This window comes from Amia ocellicauda, chromosome 11 (assembly GCF_036373705.1).
Source record: "Amia ocellicauda isolate fAmiCal2 chromosome 11, fAmiCal2.hap1, whole genome shotgun sequence".
NCBI classification, from domain to species: domain Eukaryota; kingdom Metazoa; phylum Chordata; class Actinopteri; order Amiiformes; family Amiidae; genus Amia; species Amia ocellicauda.
Window position 1 is genome coordinate 20,837,009 of NC_089860.1, and position 22,829 is coordinate 20,859,837.

The following is a 22,829-nucleotide window of genomic DNA, read 5'->3' on the forward strand; positions in this document are numbered from 1 at the left end:
CTGTTTGGTCCTGTCATCATTTATTTTGTCTTCAGTCTTTTATTTTTTATTTTTAAATTAAAATATTCATCAGTGCATTCAGTCATTCCCACCCACACATTGAGATTAATTGAGGGTTTAATGGTGTTGCTATTAATGAAATAAGCTTTAAATCACATAACCTTTTTTATTCCTGCGATCTCAGTTATAGTTATCCACATGGGTTTTTATATACGGAAATGTGGTACAATGTTTTTTAAGGTTAATTTTTTACAACAGCTTCAAAATGGTTTTGTTCATTCTCCTTGATTCTTATATTTGCTTTTTTCATTTTCCCTGACTAAAGAACTTAGTCACACATCACCTATGGAGGCATGCCTCATATCATTAATGTATTTGTTTTTTATGCAAATAAATGCCAGAATAAAATGTGATGGATTCTCATTGCAGTAACATTCTGTGCTGATCATTCAAGTTGAACGCTCAAGGCTAAATTAGCTTCTTGTTTCATTCTGTGCAGATTACACCTGGAAGCAAAGCCGCACAGGCAGACCTTTGTGCGGGCGATACCATCCTCACTATAAATGGAGACAGTACGGAGAGCATGACACACATGGAGGCTCAAAACAGGATCAAAGCATGCACTGACCAGCTTGTTTTATCCATCCAGAGGTGAGTGACATTATGTGGAGTCCCTTACATTCTCCATCTAATCATGGAAGTTTATTTTTGTGGAAACTAACATCAAAAATGTTTTTAAACACTCTGAGCACTTTTATGTCTGGAATGTTTTCCTAGCTCAAACCTCCAGGGTCAAATATAGTGACCCTTAATAGTAAGCAGTTCAGTTATTTCCCTGTTTTCTGGCATTGATGTATACCAATCACTGCACATTTCAATGCCTCCACCACTCCCCAATAAAAAAAGATAAAATAAAACCGCCTGTGTACTAAGTTTTTTTTTATCAATGTGGGTGTAATTTAAGGCCTTTTAATTTCAGTAATTGCATTTCTTATAGTTTGATGTTGTATCCAGACAGTCCCAACTAAAGCTTATTTATTGCAGATGGGAAAATTAAAAATAATATATTTGGACATAGTTAAAGACCTATGATAAATAAGTGTTGCATGTAATTTAGGAAATACAAATGTCAGAGTAGTGCTCTATGTCATAAATGTTACATTCACGTAAAAGCTGTGTCCTGAAAACATTTAAAATCAATTAAATACAAAACATTTATTTTCATCTAGGCAATGAAATGAGACACAAAATAGACATTAAATATAAAGCTGCCATTCACCTGGTATTTCATTGCCTTAACTTGACATTAAGTGCACTCTTCAAGCAGCAGCTAAGGTTTAGAACATAATTCACATTTCAACAAGAAATATTATCCTTTTGTCATGCATATCTAGGGCCAGTTAAAATCTGTTTCTATTGGGAAAGGATTAAGTATACTGAATGGATGTCATGTTACACATTAATATGAAATTAAAAAAATAACACATTTCAGTCAGATTGTGCCTAATCCTGAATGACTGAAAAGTGTCATTCTAACAAGTGTACTAAACTGTACTAAACAAGCACAACAATTTATGAAGGTTTAAGAAATGTTATGCAGAGATCATTTGTCTTTGTGTTTAAGCTCTTGATGCATATTTAATTCTGGAGGTTCCTGTGAAAAGACACAAAAAGTGAGGTGGAGATTATGCAAATTGGGGTATTCAAATATTACAGTGAAAGGTACTAAAGCTGCTGACCATTACAAGCTTTAGAATTGCATGTTTGTTTGTCTAAAGTCTGAAAAGCCCTAAAAGGCTGTAGGAAAAACACTATCCTTGCCACTCTGATTGTAACAAAGAGACATCTTCCATAACAAGGAAAGAACAAGTGATTGTATTTTATTTCCTAGCTGCATTACCCTCTTCTATTTAAATAAAGCACAAAGTATTTACTGCTGAAGAGTCATTTCATAAACTTGGCTAATGCCTTTATCCAAATTGACCTTTTTGTACCTATATATACACTCACCTAAAGGATTATTAGGAACACCTGTTCAATTTCTCATTAATGCAATTATCTAACCAACCAATCACATGGCAGTTGCTTCAATGCATTTAGGGGTGTGGTCCTGGTCAAGACAATCTCCTGAACTCCAAACTGAATGTCTGAATGGGAAAGAAAGGTGATTTAAGCAATTTTGAGCGTGGCATGGTTGTTGGTGCCAGACGGGCCGGTCTGAGTATTTCACAATCTGCTCAGTTACTGGGATTTTCACTCACAACCATTTCTAGGGTTTACAAAGAATGGTGTGAAAAGGGAAAAACATCCAGTATGCGGCAGTCCTGTGGGCGAAAATGCCTTGTTGATGCTAGAGGTCAGAGGAGAATGGGCCGACTGATTCAAGCTGATAGAAGAGCAACTTTGACTGAAATAACCACTCGTTACAACCGAGGTATGCAGCAAAGCATCTGCGAAGCCACAACACGTACAACCTTGAGGCGGATGGGCTACAACAGCAGAAGACCCCACCGGGTACCACTCATCTCCACTACAAATAGGAAAAAGAGGCTACAATTTGCACAAGCTCACCAAAATTGGACAGTTGAAGACTGGAAAAATGTTGCCTGGCCTGATGAGTCTCGATTTCTGTTGAGACATTCAGATGGTAGAGTCAGAATTTGGCATAAACAGAATGAGAACATGGATCCATCATGCCTTGTTACCACTGTGCAGGCTGGTGGTGGTGGTGTAATGGTGTGGGGGATGTTTTCTTGGCACACTTTAGGCCCCTTAGTGCCAATTGGGCATGGTTTAAATGCCACGGCCTACCTGAGCATTGTTTCTGACCATGTCCATCCCTTTATGACCACCATGTACCCATCCTCTGATGGCTACTTCCAGCAGGATAATGCACCATGTCACAAAGGTCGAATCATTTCAAATTGGTTTCTTGAACATGACAATGAGTTCACTGTACTAAACTGGCCCCCACAGTCACCAGATCTCAACCCAATAGAGCATCTTTGGGATGTGGTGGAACGGGAGCTTCGTGCCCTGGATGTGCATCCCACAAATCTCCATCAACTGCAAGATGCTATCCTATCAATATGGGCCAACATTTCTAAAGAATGCTTTCAGCACCTTGTTGAATCAATGCCACGTAGAATTAAGGCAGTTCTGAAGGCGAAAGGGGGTCAAACACAGTATTAGTATGGTGTTCCTAATAATCCTTTAGGTGAGTGTGTGTGTATATATATATATAATATATCAAAGTGATAGATGTATAACAGAAGCTAGCTTTTGCTTCTGCAAATGTCCAACTTCACAGAAGTTGTAATGTAAAAAGACTGACTATACCAAAGGATTTGTATTTATATTATGTGTACTTATCCTTCAATGCACTTATTGCCAGAATGCAAAATGCGTAATTGAATGTAGATGTAAAAGGAGGGAATCTGCATGAATTGTGAATTGTCATTTCATGCTCTTCTCCTTTTTAATACTGATGGGCTGAAAACCTTTGTGGAGAAGATTTAGATACTTATTTTAATTTTAAATACCTATAAATGTTAAGGTTATAGTATTAATAGCCCTACAACCTCATGCAGTAACACATAAAGAGTATATAAACAACATATTTTGAACAAAACCAGACAGTTGCGCATATAAAGTTACATTTACTGCCCTAACTGGTCTCTCAAGGGGGTTGGCTGGTGCAGTAAGGGTCAAAGAACTTTGCTCCAATGTTTCCATTAAAAAAGCAGGAAAACAGTGGATTTTGGAATCATTTTAACGGGCCAGACTTCATTGTGCTATGTGTGGCTGTGATTTCAATTACATGGTCTGTGTAGCATACAATAACTCTCCAGTTTGAACCCCCCTTCGTAAGCTAACGGCACTGTAGTTTCTACCCTTTTGTAAATAAATCAATGCCTTGTTTCCACTGCTATTGGTAGTTAATTTCATAATCTCAAGAAAATCTAATTCCAATTTCAATGGAAATACTGTAATAACTAGTGTTTATTAACCTCCATTATGCATCCATAGCAGTGGGCTCTTTAAAATGCAACTAGCTGCTACAATAATCAGCATCTGTCATCTCCTTTATTCTACACAAATTGAGAATGGGTAGCAGGACATCTGCATATTTTCCAAAATGACACTGCATTACAGTTCAGAGAGAACTGGAGTATGATTATTATTGGTATTGTAACAAAGTGAAAAGAGAGCAAGTTGTTTTCAGTATCAGTATATCATATTACATTGAGCTGGAGGAGTCGGTTTGGGTTCAGCTGTTGTAATCTGAAAGCCTTTAAAATGCCTCTAAATTCTACAGTATGAGGTAAAATCATTCCATAAATTCTGTGCTGTATTTCTGGCCGTGTGATCAAAGGGTGGCTCAATGGGAAAGATTTGCTGCTCCTGAGACTCGTTCCAAGTTCACAAAAAAGTCAGGGCATTCTATTAAGAGCTTCCTGAAACTTGTCATGTCGGGTGGGCACTGCCAGTGTATCATTAACCATTGTATCACTTCCATGGAGACGTATGCCAGCTGCGCTTTATATTTTCCTCCTTTAATAATGCAACAGCTATGAAGGCCTGGAAGTGAGATGAAGGCAATTGAAATTACCCACATTTGTTTCCATGAACACCAAAGTAGCATTAAAGCACTGCTGGCACATTGTGAAAGTGCAAGTGAGAATTATAGACTGTGAAAGATCACTGCTGCAGTCGCAATCAGCTGGCAAGTGAATCACTGTGAAGCATAATGGTTAACAACTGTGCTGCTCACTGGGTCCTTGAAAAAACTTTTTTTAAATAAAATCTGATATAGGCCTAATGCCCTTAACATATTATATATAATATATAATTAAGTAAATTTATGAAGTGTTTAGCAAGCGCCCTAACTCTTTCATGTGAGCACTACTAAAATTATCATTGTGGTTGGGGTGAAAACACCAGGAATGTGTAAAAATGGAATGGCCCAGATAGTCTTTCCATATCTTATATAAATTCTTCAAGCTTTCTGTAGTCTGTGAAGAAAAAGGAATCCCACACACCCAGAAATAAGAAAAGAAACAATAGAAAAAAAAACTTGTCATAGTCTCAAACACATGTCAGTTCAAGCACCAGGAAATTAAAGTTTGACGAAATGAAAGTGATTCAGACAACGGAAAGTTTATTAAAAAGTAGGTAAAAGGCAAGAAATAACAATAAAGCAGGCATACAGAGTACTTTTTTTCATCCTAATTCAGTACTGCTTTATAATCTTGCTATAATTTATTCGCTAAGTAAAACGGTGCACATGATTAAATGTAACGTATATGAAAGTGCCATGTTTTTCCCCCCTTTCTGTAAGAAAGTGTTATAGTCCTTAAACTATTTTAATTAGACATACTGAGAAAATTCCAGTAGTTGCCTACAGAAACCTAAGAACGCCTTGGCACTATTATCAATGAAAAAATTCAGATGCTTTTCATCTGTTCATGTATCTTAAAAGTCTCAAATTTGAGAAGGTTTAACCCGTTGTTTATAAGCAATAGAAAGCCCAGTACTAAACATAAAAACAAGTATAACTATATATGCATACACACATATGTAGTGTATCATATGTTTTCAATTAATATTTATCAGTTATTAATTCTTCTTGTTGTTTTTAAAAAAAATATATAGTACAGTGGTGTGAATTCTACCCACAACTCTCACACCATTGTAGCGTTTCAGCCTTTTGCTACTGAATTCAGTGGCTCAAGAAAAACAGATAGTAATAGAGTCGGGGGTTAATCCAACAGGTTTATTTCTCCAGAACAGCTTCCATAGGCACAACACTGAGCTTGATCTCGCTCTATACTACCCCTGCCACGGACTGGGGAACCCCTATATATCACCTTGCTCCCGTCATCCCCACTACCCAATCACGGTTCTCCCCCTTTCCCACACAGGGCCAGCCTTTGGCCCCAGGAGCCAACATAATTCCCCACTCAATAAATTAGATTCCCAAACAATCTGCCCCACCCCCTACACACAGAACTGAACACACACACATGAACACACTGCTGTCCCTCCATTCCACAGAACAGGCTCAGATAGCTACAATATTCAAGGAAAGCATTTATTTTTTGATTCAGCATATCTAAGCTCTTCCCCAACCTTGTCTGGAGAAAGCATGATGTCATAATTAACCTTAAAGCAAAGTTGGCTAGAACATCTGCACATGGCTCCGAAGGTCATTAATTGCATGTGTAAGCCTAAAATCACTGCGATATGAACACCTCTCTGTTAATTTTTAAAATATGACCTCACCCAGCCATAGTTAGGACAGCTGTGTTGGGTGACCTCATTTGAAACTAGCTGTGAGTTTTCCACCATTGGAATCATGATAGAAGTCTCTTTGTTGCACTGATCCCATAGGCTGGCTACTGTGTAGGTGTAAGTGACTGACCTTGCGCATGTTCTGTGGAGTGCTGATTTGTTCCAGTGAAACACTCTATTATTCAGTGTCTGTGCTGGCTAAGAAGTGATGTCATGGATAACAAACCTGTTTAAAGTTACAGACACATGTATGTAGATACAGACAAAGTTTTCATGTGGCTGGCAAATTATTTAAAATATTCCACACCGTCCTTTACTGCAGCTGGACATTTCTAAAAGTGCATACCAATCTTTATGCTACCTTAAAACATCTATAAAATAAAAAAATGAATGAATGAATGAATCAGAAGTTAAATGAACTGATTGCTAATCAAAATGCCATTAACGAGATTTGGAAAGTACCATTATATTACCCAGGTTTCATTAGCTCTTCCTGGTTCTTAATACGCATTCAATTCCTGATGTTTAGATTGGGTAATATATACGGTACACACTACAGTCTTTCTCAACTCCCTTTATAAGCTGTAAATGACAGTATATGTTGGAGTCAAGACATTTTAACTTTACCATTCAGCTTTTTCGGAGGGTTAAAAGAAGAAATGTTACCCCCCTGGGAATCTGTAAGATATGGATTACTCTGCTTTTCATAAAAGATGCAACTACTATTTCTGCAGTATTTAATTTCAGCACCCCTGGTTAGGGCTGGGTTCACTTTCAGACATCGTTTTACTGTATAGATTCTAAAAAAATAAAGGACTATGGACTATAATCAGCAATTAGAAATTTAGCTGAAAAGATTACCTATAGAAGGTTCAGACACCAATATCACAATGAAAGGCTGCATTGTATTTTCAGCTGAGAAAAAGATCTATTACCACCACCCTGAAAATGGGTCACTTAGCCTATTGGCTTCCTCTTGGTACGCTAAATGATCATTCTACACGGTTGTGCCCCGATACTGCTAACGTTTGGATGAAAAGAGGTTTGAAACAGTCATTGTGCCATGCAATGTGACCTTATCACATTGTATCGCCATCAATGAGTTAAATCCTTTCAGTTAGAAAAGATAAATTACTGAAAAATATAATGATCTGCAGTCCAAATATGCTGTATGATTTCCAGTACACTAAAGAATGTGGGGCCTAGTTGAATGCATATTTCTATGGTTGGTGTGAAGTGATCCGTTATACATCTGACAAAGGATAAACCTAGTAGAAATTAATGAAAGGCTACAATTGAGAGCCTTGTCATTTTTCCTTCCTCTCTCACTGCTCAGCATGAATGATCAACATTGGGTACATTTTTAGAGAGCTTAGCTTAAACCTTATACAGTAATTACTTTTGGAAGGAATTGCAAAAAAACATTTTTCCTTTAGCCATGAATGATCATTTATGAGTCATCATTCAATTAAAATATTGGATTTTTTTGTTTTTATTTTTACAGGTCAGAAACAAAGATCTGGTCCCCAACAGTTATAGACGATGGCAAAACAAATCCTTATAAGGTTAATCTGGAGTCTGAGCAGCAGGTAGGAACAACTAAATGAATAATTGAAACACTGATCTGTACATGTTATTAATCCAGATCTTAATGTCAGTATTGCACCTAAATTGACATGGAATTTTGTAAAATTACTTTTATGTAATATTGGCATTAAATTATATAACATTTCATCAACCTTTTTGTGACCTGATGATGCTACACCACATTTCAATCTATAATGTATTATATTTTAGTTGTTAAAATAATTTATGTTCATTTTATCATCCTTCTTTGGAAACATTGTACATTTGACTTCAAACACATACTGTTCTCTTTATCTGTTTTAAAACTGACATCTATAACATTTCTGCCATGTTTATGCTTGTAAAAGTGTAAGTAGTTCAGATTTATGTGATAATTTGTGAACGATAGCCTGGCTATGCATCTTCTCATTGAAGAGAAAAAATTAATGCCACATGTTCCTTTACTGTTTACTACCCTAAAATATGTATTGCATTTTTAAGGATAATTTACCTCTAGACGTCTGATGATATGGTAAACTACCATTGTTTTATAAAATGGTCAAGTAAATAGACTTAAGGTCTTTACATAGAAACACTAAGCTGTATGCAGTATTGCTTGTATATCAAATTCATACAAATTCCTATGACTGCTTTATACTTTTAAGTGATAATGTAATGCATAACAAACATGAATATATACACTACACTCACCTAAAGGATTATTAGGAACACCTGTTCAATTTCTCATTAATGCAATTATCTAACCAACCAATCACACGGCAGTTGCTTCAATGCATTTAGAGGTGTGGTCCTGGTCAAGACAATCTCCTGAACTCCAAACTGAATGTCTGAATGGGAAAGAAAGGTGATTTAAGCAATTTTGAGCGTGGCATGGTTGTTGGTGCCAGACGGGCCGGTCTGAGTATTTCACAATCTGCTCAGTTACTGGGATTTTCACTCACAACCATTTCTAGGGTTTACAAAGAATGGTGTGAAAAGGGAAAAACATCCAGTATGCGGCAGTCCTGTGGGCGAAAATGCCTTGTTGATGCTAGAGGTCAGAGGAGAATGGGCCGACTGATTCAAGCTGATAGAAGAGCAACTTTGACTGAAATAACCACTCGTTACAACCGAGGTATGCAGCAAAGCATTTGTGAAGCCACAACACGTACAACCTTGAGGCGGATGGGCTACAACAGCAGAAGACCCCACCGGGTACCACTCATCTCCACTACAAATAGGAAAAAGAGGCTACAATTTGCACAAGCTCACCAAAATTGGACAGTTGAAGACTGGAAAAATGTTGCCTGGTCTGATGAGTCTCGATTTCTGTTGAGACATTCAGATGGTAGAGTCAGAATTTGGCGTAAACAGAATGAGAACATGGATCCATCATGCCTTGTTACCACTGTGCAGGCTGGTGGTGGTGGTGTAATGGTGTGGGGGATGTTTTCTTGGCACACTTTAGGCCCCTTAGTGCCAATTGGGCATCGTTTAAATGCCACGGCCTACCTGAGCATTGTTTCTGACCATGTCCATCCCTTTATGACCACCATGTACCCATCCTCTGATGGCTACTTCCAGCAGGATAATGCACCATGTCACAAAGGTTGAATCATTTCAAATTGGTTTCTTGAACATGACAATGAGTTCACTGTACTAAACTGGCCCCCACAGTCACCAGATCTCAAGCCAATAGAGCATCTTTGGGATGTGGTGGAACGGGAGCTTCGTGCCCTGGATGTGCATCCCACAAATCTCCATCAACTGCAAGATGCTATCCTATCAATATGGGCCAACATTTCTAAAGAATGCTTTCAGCACCTTGTTGAATCAATGCCACGTAGAATTAAGGCAGTTCTGAAGGCGAAAGGGGGTCAAACACAGTATTAGTATGGTGTTCCTAATAATCCTTTAGGTGAGTGTATATATATATATTATTTTTTAAATATGTTTTTGCTTTCTTGCCACCCACACAATAGAGACTAGACCTGCCTGAAGGCCCTTCTTGTGAACATAGTAGATGAGAATACATTCTTCCAAACATGTGGTTCATATCAGCAGACAAATGGAGAGCAAGTCTGTTTTAATGAAACACAGGCTTTTGTCTAGAAAAAAATAAATAAAAAATGATGAATTCATTTGAGCAATATGTTATTGCATTATTAAAGACACTGCAGTAGCCACTGAAAGTAGGAAAATGTTTATAGAGATGGTTCCGCTAATGAAATGCCCTTTTTCCTCCAGCTGGCCACACCACTGCATCATGCGGAACATATAACAAACACAATGTGCTAATGTCCCATTTGTGTTCAACAATAACAACACAAAAATGATAAGCTGTTCATCATAAAATCATAAAGAATGCATGTAACTGACGTTCTTATATGAAAATATCTCACACACATATCTGACAACAGGAAGACCAAGAGAGAATATTGTTGTACCAATCACACAAACTTGTTAACTTTTAGGAATTGTTTTTATTGAATTATTAATATTAATATTATTATTATTATTATACAGCAGAATAAGAAAAATCTGTGAATGTGAATTGTAGTTGATAACCATGGTAACCACTCCAGATGGGGAAATCCTGAAGCACATTCCCTCTAAATTTGACTAGGGAAATGAACGGATGTGTCCTTGGGATCCTGGGTTTTGAGATCATTGTATTTCACCATCTCAGCAACACGGTGACCTAAGCAGACCTGTTTTGATTATCAGAATAAAATACTAGAATACACTGAGGAGTGGTAAACTGAAACCTTTAATGAACACAAGGAGCATATTAGTGTGGCCTATCTACTACTACCAGTAGACCATGGTGTGTGTTTTGAAAGAATAAACAGTGAAATTGGAAATGTTCAGTATGAGACACCATTAATTTCCTCCAGGCTACTTAGTGGGACATCGGCTGATTGTTCAACACATATAAATAGCTAGAAAAAGTAAGTCCATAAACCATTCACTATTAAAAATGAAGGGATAATTAAATTGTATTCCTGTATTTTTCTAATTTACTACCTTACAAACTGGTGGTTCTGTGCATGATGTGTTTTGTTTGATTACAGTTAAACAGTACCAGAGTAATTTTCACAAAATATTAGTTACCGTGAGAAAATGACAACGCCCTGCTATTCACTTAGTTGGAAATTTTAACTAAGTAGCTGGATATGACCCACTCTTATGACAGGAATTGACACACATGGAAGTGATGAGGTGTTTCCTTAATGTGCTTCACTTAAAATAGAATCTCATCTGGTTGGATTTTTCATTTCAAAGCTGGTATACAGTTAGATGTAAGGTTTATGACTTCACAAGACTGATCAGTGTCTATTAAGAGTTGTACTGTCATTCACTGTTATATAGCTGAACAACAAGACATTAAATTTAGCAGGTAAAATAATATATTGTGAATGCATTGAACTAAAAGTTGTACTGTTGCACTACATGTTGTATGCAGATTAAATTACACCAACTGCTAATCATTTAAAATTTTGATTGGTCCACTGAGGTACTTTTTACCATTTATTATAATTATGTCCATCAATGTAATGAAAAGTGGATAGTCTGTTGATAACATTGCTTAGAACAGAGGAGGTGTCATACATCTTACAGTTGACTAATTCTCTCAGCATTTTACAATATCGCAGCACAGCGGTTCAGAGGGTTTCTGTACCTGCACGACTGTAGCCTTATCTCGCAGTGCATTGATCAGAAGGTAAATTCCACAGTACCCAAGGCAGACATTTGCCATGTGCCGAATGGGATTTCCGTTGTTGTTTTGCACTCTGTTTGGAGCCAAGTGCATCTTAAATCAAAGCTCAGTGTAGAATTTATTAAACACACGTCAATATGGTCACATTCCCAAGATTCACTGCCAAGCTGGCAAGAAACATGGAAATCTCCCAAAACACATTTATCAACTGTGACAGTTGGGGTCAACGCATGACTTCAGACTGTAATTCTTTCATTATTTGGAATACTTGTGACTTCAAAAAGCCAGCATAAGACTGTGTCATTATACAATGATAATATGGGTAAATTCTTAAACAGTTGATATGATATGATCTATATTTTCATAACATTAAATGCTTCACCATACTCACTTCAGCTGTGATGTTTTATGTTTGTATAAACTTGTCAGGATGCATCCATCCTCTTTGCCAAGCTTATTAACTTCAGTTGAATGTTCATATTATGTGGCGCATCGAAACAGAAGTTCATTAACTCCATGACTGCTATGTAAGGTCATTTTACACCCTGCTATAAGAGAGCTGGGAGATTTTTGGATATGTAAACAAATGAAGATCAAAAGAAACATATCAGATCAGTGAAAACAGATTAATTCAAAGGGATTAATATTTTGAATTATTACTGCATAATATTTAATGCTACAGTGTAAATGTTTGTTTTTTTGTCCTCAGAGCAGCATTATGTAAATATTCAGTTGCTGCTGTTGTTGTTGTGTAGGTGCCGAAGTTCTACTTAATCATATACTGCACATGTATCAAAACAGCTGCACAATATAGTGTTGTTGTTTACAAGAAAATGTTTCAACTTAAGTGTGTGTCACTGATCGTAAAAACACTGGGCCTGTACATGACACTGTATCTTCGTCTATTTACTGAATTTCTAAACTAACCTTTACTTGTTTTTCTTTTATCCATTTGAGTCCAGACTTTTGTTTAGAGGTTTTTAAATGTTGCTCCTCTAATGCTTTAATATTGTGCCAAAGCAGTTTGTTTTCTTACTAATAAACCCGTAGTACATTTAGTTGTAATGTTTTCCTGCTCAAATTATTGCAGTACATAATGGACCAAAATATGTACCATCAGCCAAACATGCTGTAACCATAAGCATATCTTCCAGTAATCAGATTAAATTAGTATTTTAACTTCAGAAGTAACTCTTATAAGGAATAGTTTGCCATTTCAACTCTTGCTTTTCTAATTATTTTAATATTGGCATTATTTAATTATTTCCATGAGAGTTTTATGCCCTAAAAGGTAGAATAGTTATCTTTAAAATATCTATCCATTGACTTTTTGGAAGTACTGCACTCATAACAAGGTTTATCTCTAAAGCATCAACTGTCTTGTGGAGAGTTAGAAATGGCATGATTTTAACACCTCAGATATTTTAGACGGAGACATGTCAGAGACTAGTGTCTTTCAAAGCACAGTCAAATCTTGAGGCAAATGCATGGAAATAGTGGTTTTACACAGTGCGAGTACTGTATTTCTATACGGTGCCAGAGAAAGCCAAATACATTTTGTGGTTAAATAAAAAATCTTCTCAGCACTGACAAAACGTTTAATTGACATGGTGCCATAGGGAGGTCAGTTTGTGTACCATAGTTATGTTAGTTTGGATTAAAAACTTGTGATTTAAATCATGAAATATATGTGTTTTATTTATGAAAGTTAAAACATTCATGTACATTTTCCCCTAAATGGGTTCTTTCCATATTTATTTTGATGGAAAGAAGTTGTGTGGCAGCAATACATAGCTGAAAACTAAAGAAAAGTCATCTTGTGGTCTCTCCCCATGAACTTTCATTTTGGTGTCTTGTGCTGTGTGCACAGTCATTTAAATACCAACAATAAAAGGCTTTTTTGTGTGTGGTTACCAGAGCAAAGCATCATGTGAATTTTTCTTTTTTCAGATGTCTAAAGATTACTATACAGCTATGGAGAGATAGTTAAGGAAGTGGAACCCATTTTGGAGGGCATATGATTTCAATTTAGCCTTCCCTCCACCTAGCCTTTCCAAAGCAGCTAGCTGTGTATTTCCTGAGGGAACAGATCTAAATGAGAATTTGCTCTTTGGCACTTCTTGGTAAAATGTAATTCTGAGAGCTGGGAAATTCACAAACAGTGTAGTTTCTATAAAGAATCTGTGCATTCTGCTGCCAGCCCATCCTGCTATTCCCAGATTGATCGTACCATTACTGTAAGCGGTCACCCAGAACTGAGAGTCATGCTCGACTGCCATTATAAAACAGGTCAGTGAAATCTGATGACTGTTTGAATTTATAGCTGACAGAGACAAAAAACAACAAAAAATAATTCCAAAGTATTCTCTGGAAATCAGAAAAAAACACCATCTAGGTGTGAGAAGATTTCATAGTTCTGGACTGTCTGACCTTACTCTGGGTGACTATAATTCATGTCCCATCTAATGAGGGAACATAGGACCAAGCTTCAGTTTTACTGAAAGCCAACCTGTACAATTGCTCTAGTTCTTTTCAATTTCTGTGCCATTAGTGACTTCTGTGGAGTGCTGTCCAGGAATACAATCACCTTTATCCTTTATATGTGTATAATAAAGACAACTGCAGTTAATTGTGTATAAAACTTTTTTGGCATTTGATAACTACATAAAATACAGACAGCAATCCATTTGTTATTTTCCCTCAGATTTCAACTGCATGTTTTTTTATTTTTTTATATTGCATACATGATAATCATTGGCAATTCCTGTCACATATGAACAATACCTGCAAAAGTCAAGAAAACAGGTTGCTGTAAAGAGAAGTGAAATTCTAACAGTGCCTTTGATTTGTAATCCATGTACAAAATAATGAGATAACGTTGCCTAGTGAACAAGAGTCTAATCTTTCAGCAAACAGCATGTCATTTAAAAACAGTGCGTGTGAAAATGTGTGAAGGGCAAGTGTCAATATTAAGCACTGATATTAACAGCTTTGTATGAGGTGTTTTAATGTTCTGTAACAGTACTTAAATGGAGAAGGTAAATCAGTTTAATGAAATACTCTGACTTATACACAGTGATTTAATGAAAATAAGCTTAGCCTATATATCTTGGATGGAGTGGAGGCATCAGTCATAGGTCTAATACGCCGGCAAACTGACACATTTATAAACATCTTACCAGATGTGCTGACTTATAAATCTGCCATCTACTTTAGGCAAGTATCTATATGCAGAAGAAGTTCGTTTCCAAACCACAGAAGCACAATTAGATTAAATAATTGGCAGGTATATTTCTAACATGTTATTACTGTGGAGTGAAATGTCTAAAAGTGTAACCATTCACCAGTGTTTAGGATCACATGTCTCCCATGTCTCCTATGTACAGGTATTGCTTTTTGATGGGGCAGAAGAAAACCCCAGTACTGCAATGAAAGTCTCTGGCAAACATTAAACTTAATTTGATACATGCTTTAAAATGTTTGATGGATTTCCCCATTGCCTAATCTTGTTTGTGGAGGCTTTTCTGAAACTGGGTGTTTGCCAGCTTCCTTTGCAGGTCGTCCAGTGGGCCCTTTGTGCGCTCCACTGTAAACAGGCTGACGGAATCACTGGAATATGTCCACACATTTTGAGATACAAATATAATAAAAGGAAAGGTTTATCTTCGTGCCACAACAAGACCATTATGTGAAATGGTGAACTAATGCCCTGGAATAGAAATGTCCATTTTGTTTTTGTTTGTGTAGACGCATATACTGAGAAAGTGTAATGATGGGGTTAAAAAATAAAAAGGAACTTCATGTTTTCAAGTTTCAAAGAAAGACAAGAAAAGGAAGATACATTTCCTGTACTAGCCCTGGCCTTCAGTTTAGAGAGGATCTTTTTTTTTTTAAAAGATAAGATTACGTTGGTTAATTGAAGGAGTCATCAGTGCTGCTAAGCTGTGATTTTGCCTCTCCGCCTGTGTGGGTGGTCTGTGCAGGGCAGCGCTAGGTCACATCTGTAGGCCTGTATGGGGAAGCGCTCTGCGCCTTGTGAAGAGCATGTGGACCTCTGTTTCCTGAGCCAGCTGAGAAACACCTTGAATGAGTAATAGCCCAGAGCCCCTTTTGTTGAAAAGAAAAATACAAGTTTTACACTGCATGTGAATGCTTGTGAGGGCTCTACAATCCATTCTGCAATTTCTCCTTGCGCTGAAATGTTAAAAAATTCACTCCTGAGCTCTTATTTAAAGATGTTGATAATGCTTCTAACAAGGGAAGCCTTAAAAAGCATACTGATCTGAAAACTAATACAGAAAGGCAAGTCAATGCAGTGGAAAATCTCAACTGTGAAAATTGTAGCTTAAATACTTCTCAGGGTCTTATCTTAGAATAAGCTGGACTTTCTCTCAACAATGTGTTTAAGTGTTTCACATTTATTGCAGGTAAAAAAAAAAACTGAAAATAAAAAACTAAAAACTACAGCATGCATATTTTTTCTTCTTCTTCTTCTAGGATTTTAGACCCATTGGAAGTGGATATAACAGAAAACCGGCCCAATATGTTCCGGAAGTTCCTCAGAATAATGGCAATTCTAAATCAAATATACAGTATAATAATCCAGTTGGTCTGTACACAAATAACAATGTGGAAACCACTTTACCAAAGCAAATGACTGCTCTCAACCTGGGTTCCCCTTATAGGTATGTAAAGTCAGAAACCAGAATCGGGAGAGGTCTACATTGCCATAGTGTTTGGTTTAACTTGCTTTATTTTCTGATATATAACAGCGTGAGTGTGCAACATCAGAAATCATGTTCTGGCTTATAGGCCTTTGCATTGCTGTGTTCATTTTTATTTTCCACTGTTCAGCACATTCAAACTGCATTATACCCTTTTACCTAACTGTATAAAGTTACATTGTATAAATTACCACGTCTAACCCAATTTGGGAAGATTCTATGCTTTAAGAATTAGTTTCCAAGAAAACCATCAAGTCTTATGGAATAGAATGGTCATTTTAAAGGTTTTGAAAACAAAAACAACCTAGAGGAATATCTGGTGTGTGCTGCCACCTCAATGCGTCAAATTAACCAAACAATGTCTCTTTCAGTCCTGAGCCCCCCGTCCAGTCACCAAGCAGCAAGAATGGCTTCAACACTGAGTCGGATGTCTATAAGATGCTTCAGGATTATGAAGCGCCATCCTCTGAGCCTAAACAATCGGGGTCATTCAGATACTTACAGGGGATACTAGAGGCCGAGGACAGTGGTGAGGAAATCCTACTTCTAGTTCCCATGCATTGTTAACTATGTTGTTTAACTGTACACTTTCATTTCTATGTTTGTTTGTTTTGTTTTCTAATGGGTCCATGTTGAGAGGTTCATTTACCACTTATGTGTGCAACAAGCTTATGAAGAGGTTTTCAAGCAAATATCTCTTGTGTTCATAACATGTTTATAATTTTCTCACGGAAAGATTTTCAACGCAACTGCTTGCTGAAGAGTCCCTGGGAATAAGCAGCAATGGTCTATTTTTCCTTTTATAGCCAAAATAAAATTAGGAGAGTTTACTTTAATGGGTAGTTTTAATAACACATGCCCTGGAGTATATATTTACTACAAAAGTGGCATGCTGCTTCAAAAAGAGAATAAATTAAACCGTTAAAGTACACAAAAAAATGTGTTTGTAATCCTTTGTCAACATTGGTCCAACTTCCTTTCATTAAAATAAATGAGCAGCACACATTTTGATTTTTTTCATATGTAGATTTTGTTTATACATTTGTTATAGTAACTGAAACTATGTCAAAAAGGGTATGAAAAATACCTACAGTGGCCCTGATTATGAAACTGTAATTCAGGTCAAAACTGTTATATGCTTTATTTATGAAAAAAAATTAAACTTACTATTCCGAGTTATTTGGAACTCTTTCAGTTCATATTTGTCTTTGCTTTGGTTTGTTATTAAACAAAGCTGTAACAAATGAGAGGCAATCCAAACATAATGATCAAATCACAGTCTCTCAAGAGAAACTTTCAAGTTAATTGAGATGGACCAACAACATTCGTATTTGTGCTAAGCGAAGTACGAATATTAGGAAAGCATTTTAATTTGCACAATAGTTTGCACATCAAATATCGAGGAATGATTATTTCTTACACACTCTTGGTTGATATTTGGCATGTCTTGAGAACCTTACTTCCAACCTGAACAAATATTGATATAATCCCTTAAAGCTACAATCTGGAGGTATTGCTTGGTTGGTACTGTATGTACATGTTTTAACACAGAAAGGTATTAAATATTTACTGTGATTTCCTTAATGAGGAGTGAGTTTGTTTAACAGTTCTACCCTAAGTGAAGGACATATGTATTACAAGGCCTCCCCCATATATAGTTAATAACACTTCTCTATAAACATTACCTAGTAAGCCACATCTTAAACCCACTGTTTGTACTTCACTAATGGAAAAGTCTTGGCAAATTATAGATGTGCGCACAATGTATGGGGTGTTTTTCTTTAAATGATTGATAAGACAAGAGCTGAAATACTAAGCTTACAAAGTGAAATTTAAAGTTATGTAATTTTTTAATTTTTTTATGACTGCTGTTACAGAATTCAACATTCCTAAAGTCTTTTCACTGAGGTAACTGAGCACAGCTTCCCTGGTATAAGAAAAAGGAAAATGAAATATTTAAAGGAAATCATTTTGGACAGGACATTTTATATATTTATTTTTTATTCAGCTGCAGTTGTTTTGTTATTTCTAGCATCCTGCGCAGCAAATCTGTATTAATGAGAAACTGAAATAGATGCCAACACTGTAAATCTGGGAACAAGACTGCATATGGAACTCACGTGTGTTCAACAGTCAGGTGTTGAAATTACACAAACTGCCAGACAGCAGGTGGAAAGCAGTACCCATGAGTGATTCTACAATCATTTAAAAGTAACTTGCTGAGCTACAGAATTAATTTCGGGGGGTGTGGCTGACCCTGCTTTTGAGAGAGGGCGATTTTAACACTTCTGTTTGTTCCTTAATGTGGAATGTTTCAACTGCCAACAGCATTTTCTCAGTAATGTGTTCATGCTGTGCCAGGCATGGCATTGATGTCATATCTAACGTGTGAATTAAGAGATGATCTGGCATGGCTGAAACAAGCTGTCTGAATGACCAGCATTGCAGCAGAAGTCACAGAGACTTGCGATGTTGAAAGACGTCTCTGTGGTGCAGTTGGACAGATTAAAACATTTTTAAAGAATGAGCGCAGCCTGGCAGACGAGGTGGAATGTTAAACAAATGTCAGATGATCTCGAGGACAATGACCAAGATGAAAAATAAACATAAAACACTAATAATAATCTGAATCACACAGCGATATGGCATACCCATAAGCAGACAGGAATGATCTCGACTGTGACTGTGCTAAAGAGGGGATATGGATTAATGTCCTAAAATGCAGAGTGAACTGTATGTAAAAAAGGGGCAGGGTAATTGTTCTCGTATATCTGCTTGTGCTCCTGCAAAAGGTGAAAGGCCTGGAGTGAAGAGTGTGAAATCCCCAGTCAAATCTCCCGTCCCGAAACTTGGGAGCCCCCTACCCAGCTTGCAGAAGCTCCCCCAGTGCACCAGATGTGGAAATGGCATAGTGTAAGTAAAGGGATGCACTTGCAGGTGCTACTAGCTATTGTATGACTGTACTGGATGAAGTTCTACAGTTTTGGCTAACATTATAGATCAAAGGAATTACATTATATACTTTGTCAATATATACATATAATGGATTATTATATACAGTCCTTGCAAATGTTTGTTGCTTATTTCCCACTTTAATGTGTGTATGTAATATATATGTGTATGCGTGTGTTTGTGTGTGTGTGTGTACTAAACTAATACATTATATTTTGAAGTCATCAAAAATGTGCTCATGAAATGCTTTTCACAATACCTTCTGAAATATGTTTTAAAATGCTGTATCTACTGTAATTGAGTTTAGCAGCATGGAATGTGTGCATGCCAAACCCTCCAGCATACATTAGGACAAGCTGAACCACAACTTTGAACTGCAGTAAGGAGTTCCATTACATTAGGGGGAAAAGTGAAGGTTCGATCCGATGTTTCAGTGGTCGCCAGTCTGCCCTGCTCTGACCTGCCTGTGTTTGTACGTGTAGTGGGACGATCGTGAAAGCAAGAGACAAGCTATACCACCCGGAGTGCTTCATGTGTGACGACTGCGGGCTGAACCTGAAGCAGAGAGGGTATTTCTTCATCGAGGAGCACCTGTACTGCGAGACCCATGCCAAGGCCCGGGTCCAGCCACCAGAGGGGTATGATGTCGTGGCAGTCTACCCCAACTCCAAAGTGGAACTAGTCTAAGTCTGCACATTGAAAGTATGTGTTGTTTTTATCAATTTTTTTGTCCTATTCTCATGGGGATGAAAAGCTTTCATGCACTGCATGTTAGAATGATCAGTTGTAACTTGGTGAAATATTAATTGTCTTCAAGGAGTATATTTTAGTTTCATAGCTTCTCATACAAATATTATTCAGAACTTACCATAGTGTTTCTTTTCTTTTCTTTTTTAATACAAAACAGTATTGTATGTTTTACACCTACAGACATTATTAGGTCATTTCAATCCATGGTTCAAGTCAACTTTATTTTCTGTCAATAGCACTTTCACTATATTTCAGTAAACAAGTTCATTTTTTTCCCCATGATATCAATATCACTCCAAGTCTCACAAAATATATCTAAGTTGTTTCACCTTCTGTAAAAAAGAGTACATAACACAACATAAAGACTCCATCCTAAATTCTTCAATGTACATATCTGATGCCCTTCTTGTGTCACATCTAAATATCTCAGTCTTTCTGCAACTATTAAATAGCTGGAAGAAGCTGGGACATGTGATAAAAAGTTTAATAAGAAATATGGAATATATTGAAACCATGAGCATGTGGAAATGGTCTCCATCTCTTTCATTTTTTGCGTATTCTGTAGGTACAATATTTTTGGTTTATCTTCTAGATGTTTAAGATTATGATTTTTAAGAGAAAAACTAAATAATCATAACAGCTAATATTTCACAAAGAGAATATTCCATGTATCGTAAGCTGGTTATGACCAAAATGTCTCACGTGAAATGTATTTGTGTATCCGTTTTCCTTTTTTTTTTTTTTTTTTGTTAATCAGCTTGCTTTAAATATTTCCATGTGTTAATGATTGTACTAAGTATTAATAATACTTATGAAACTGAATCTCAATTCAATTTAAACCTGAAAGTTTGTAAAATATTTTAAAAGATGTTTATTTATACAACAAAAAAAACACAGCAAACAACAGTCAAATATTAAATTTGGAATAATGGTCTGCAGAACTAATTCTTACAAGATTGTAATTCTTAGAAGAGAAGAACAGTTCGAAAGTAATCCACACTGTTACTGTAGCAATGCTAAAATACAGTACTATGTGGTAGGTGGTGATTCAGTAAAATGTTAGTTTCCATCTTTATTAGTAGTGTACATATTTTTTTTCTTTGTGGAATTGTATTTTTTAAGTGTTTTAACAAAAATAATTATTACCTTTTGTCTTTTTACTTGAGTGTCATAACATGCTAACTGACCACGAATTATTCACAGCAAACGTTTTTAACTTATTTTCTAATCTTTAGTTTTGGTCCTTCAATTCATGTGGTTAAGTATAAATAAAATAAAATAAAAGCACCCAATGTGAAGTTGAATCATTATTTATTCTAGGTCTTTGCCAAAGTTTTTTGTTTTGTTTTGTTTTTGTTTTTTTTCCAATCTGCAGCAACATGCATCAGCAATAAAATGTTCTCTGTACACTTTCCACACTTTATGGCTGAAACGTTAACTGTCTAAAGGAACACCCGGCAGCCTATTGTTGTAAATCTGGTTAGATTTTCAGAAATACCACAACACTCATATATTAGCCAGAGCAAACACAAACTGAACTCAACTGGCAGATTAAAAGTGTACCCTGGAAACTTTTTCCAGGAGTCCTCTTCCAAATGTGTTAAATTAAGCTCTCAAATTTTGAAAATACTTCTAACTCTGTGTCATGACATAATTTCTGGAACACATTCTACGTTTTCAGGTCTTGACTTGCAGCCAGCTTCCTTATTCAGTCTGGATTATTTTTCTTGTAGGTAAAGGATTTGGATAAACTTATATATTTGCTCCATTCATACTTAAGCATGTGTTTTAGATTGTGCATTGTCTTCAGAGTACACAAAACAATCCTTTTTCAAGGCCTGGAACTGTCCAATCTGACACATATGTCTGATCATTTACGCATAAATGCCACAGCACTGCTTCTATTGGAAAATCACAGTCAGTGTTCAGTGCTCTTGTTCAACACTATAAAATCCACCACAAGTGATTCAAATAAGAGATTTATTTTAGAAACTTGCATGCTCCTATTTTTTCTTTTTCTCTCTCTTTTGGTCATCCCAACTGCAGTGATGTTTAATGAAGCTAAACCAGATCAATAAATCTTTTATTTTCTAAGCTATAAGACAGACCATTACCTAAAGGCAAACATGGTAACTACTTGCTGTCCTGCTTTTATTCACAGACTTACATGTTGCTTTTAAATACACTAAAGGAAACCATAAGATTGTCCCCCTTTTACCATAGAAACGTATGGTTTATTTAAGGATTAATGTCAAGCCCTTGAGTAGTAAGGCTGACTTATAATAAAACAAATGTTGATCTTAAATTAGAAACACAAGCCCAGAGACCCCCTCACACTCTATTAAATATTTTTAGCCGCAGATTCTCTAATCCTCTGCAGCCATAATGACTTCATGTTAAAGTGTCAGTAAGAGAGGCATTAACTGAAATATATTAGTGTTACATTGTAGTAAGTTACCAGGATAGCTAACACTTGGTCACTTTTTTACAGGACATAAACTGAGAGCTGTGTCTCTTAAAAAGCTCTTGTGTAAGGTTTTCCACATTTTGACACGCATACTTGTATATGTCATGAACCAGCTGTCTCTAGAGTAAACTAAGCAGGGGTTGTGAGACACAGTATCCTGTGTTGAATTTCCCCTGGACCTGCTCCATTTTGCTTAGAGTAAAAGGCCTGTAAACAAAGAAGAATACTGTGGCATCTGTGCTCTTGGAATATCTCCCAAATATATATATTTATTAAATATCGAAAAGAGAAGATAGTCATATGTTCTCTAGTGCAAATATTCACACAGTACATTTCTGTTTTGATCTGTCTTTTA

At 36.5% G+C, this 22,829-nt stretch overlaps 1 protein-coding gene across 1 annotated transcript in view; it reads left to right on the forward strand.

Annotated features, from left to right (window-relative positions):
• Window positions 1–21,294, forward strand: part of pdlim4 (PDZ and LIM domain 4) — a 28,239-nt gene extending 6,945 nt beyond the window's left edge. Inside the window, exons 2-7 of the mRNA XM_066716875.1 lie at window positions 500–651; window positions 7,799–7,883; window positions 16,079–16,266; window positions 16,677–16,834; window positions 19,098–19,218; window positions 19,740–21,294. Of these exons, the coding sequence (XP_066572972.1) occupies window positions 500–651; window positions 7,799–7,883; window positions 16,079–16,266; window positions 16,677–16,834; window positions 19,098–19,218; window positions 19,740–19,944 (909 nt within the window). The 3' untranslated portion in view covers window positions 19,945–21,294. The remainder of the gene's footprint in view (window positions 1–499; window positions 652–7,798; window positions 7,884–16,078; window positions 16,267–16,676; window positions 16,835–19,097; window positions 19,219–19,739) is intronic.
• The last annotated feature ends 1,535 nt before the right edge of the window (window positions 21,295–22,829 follow it).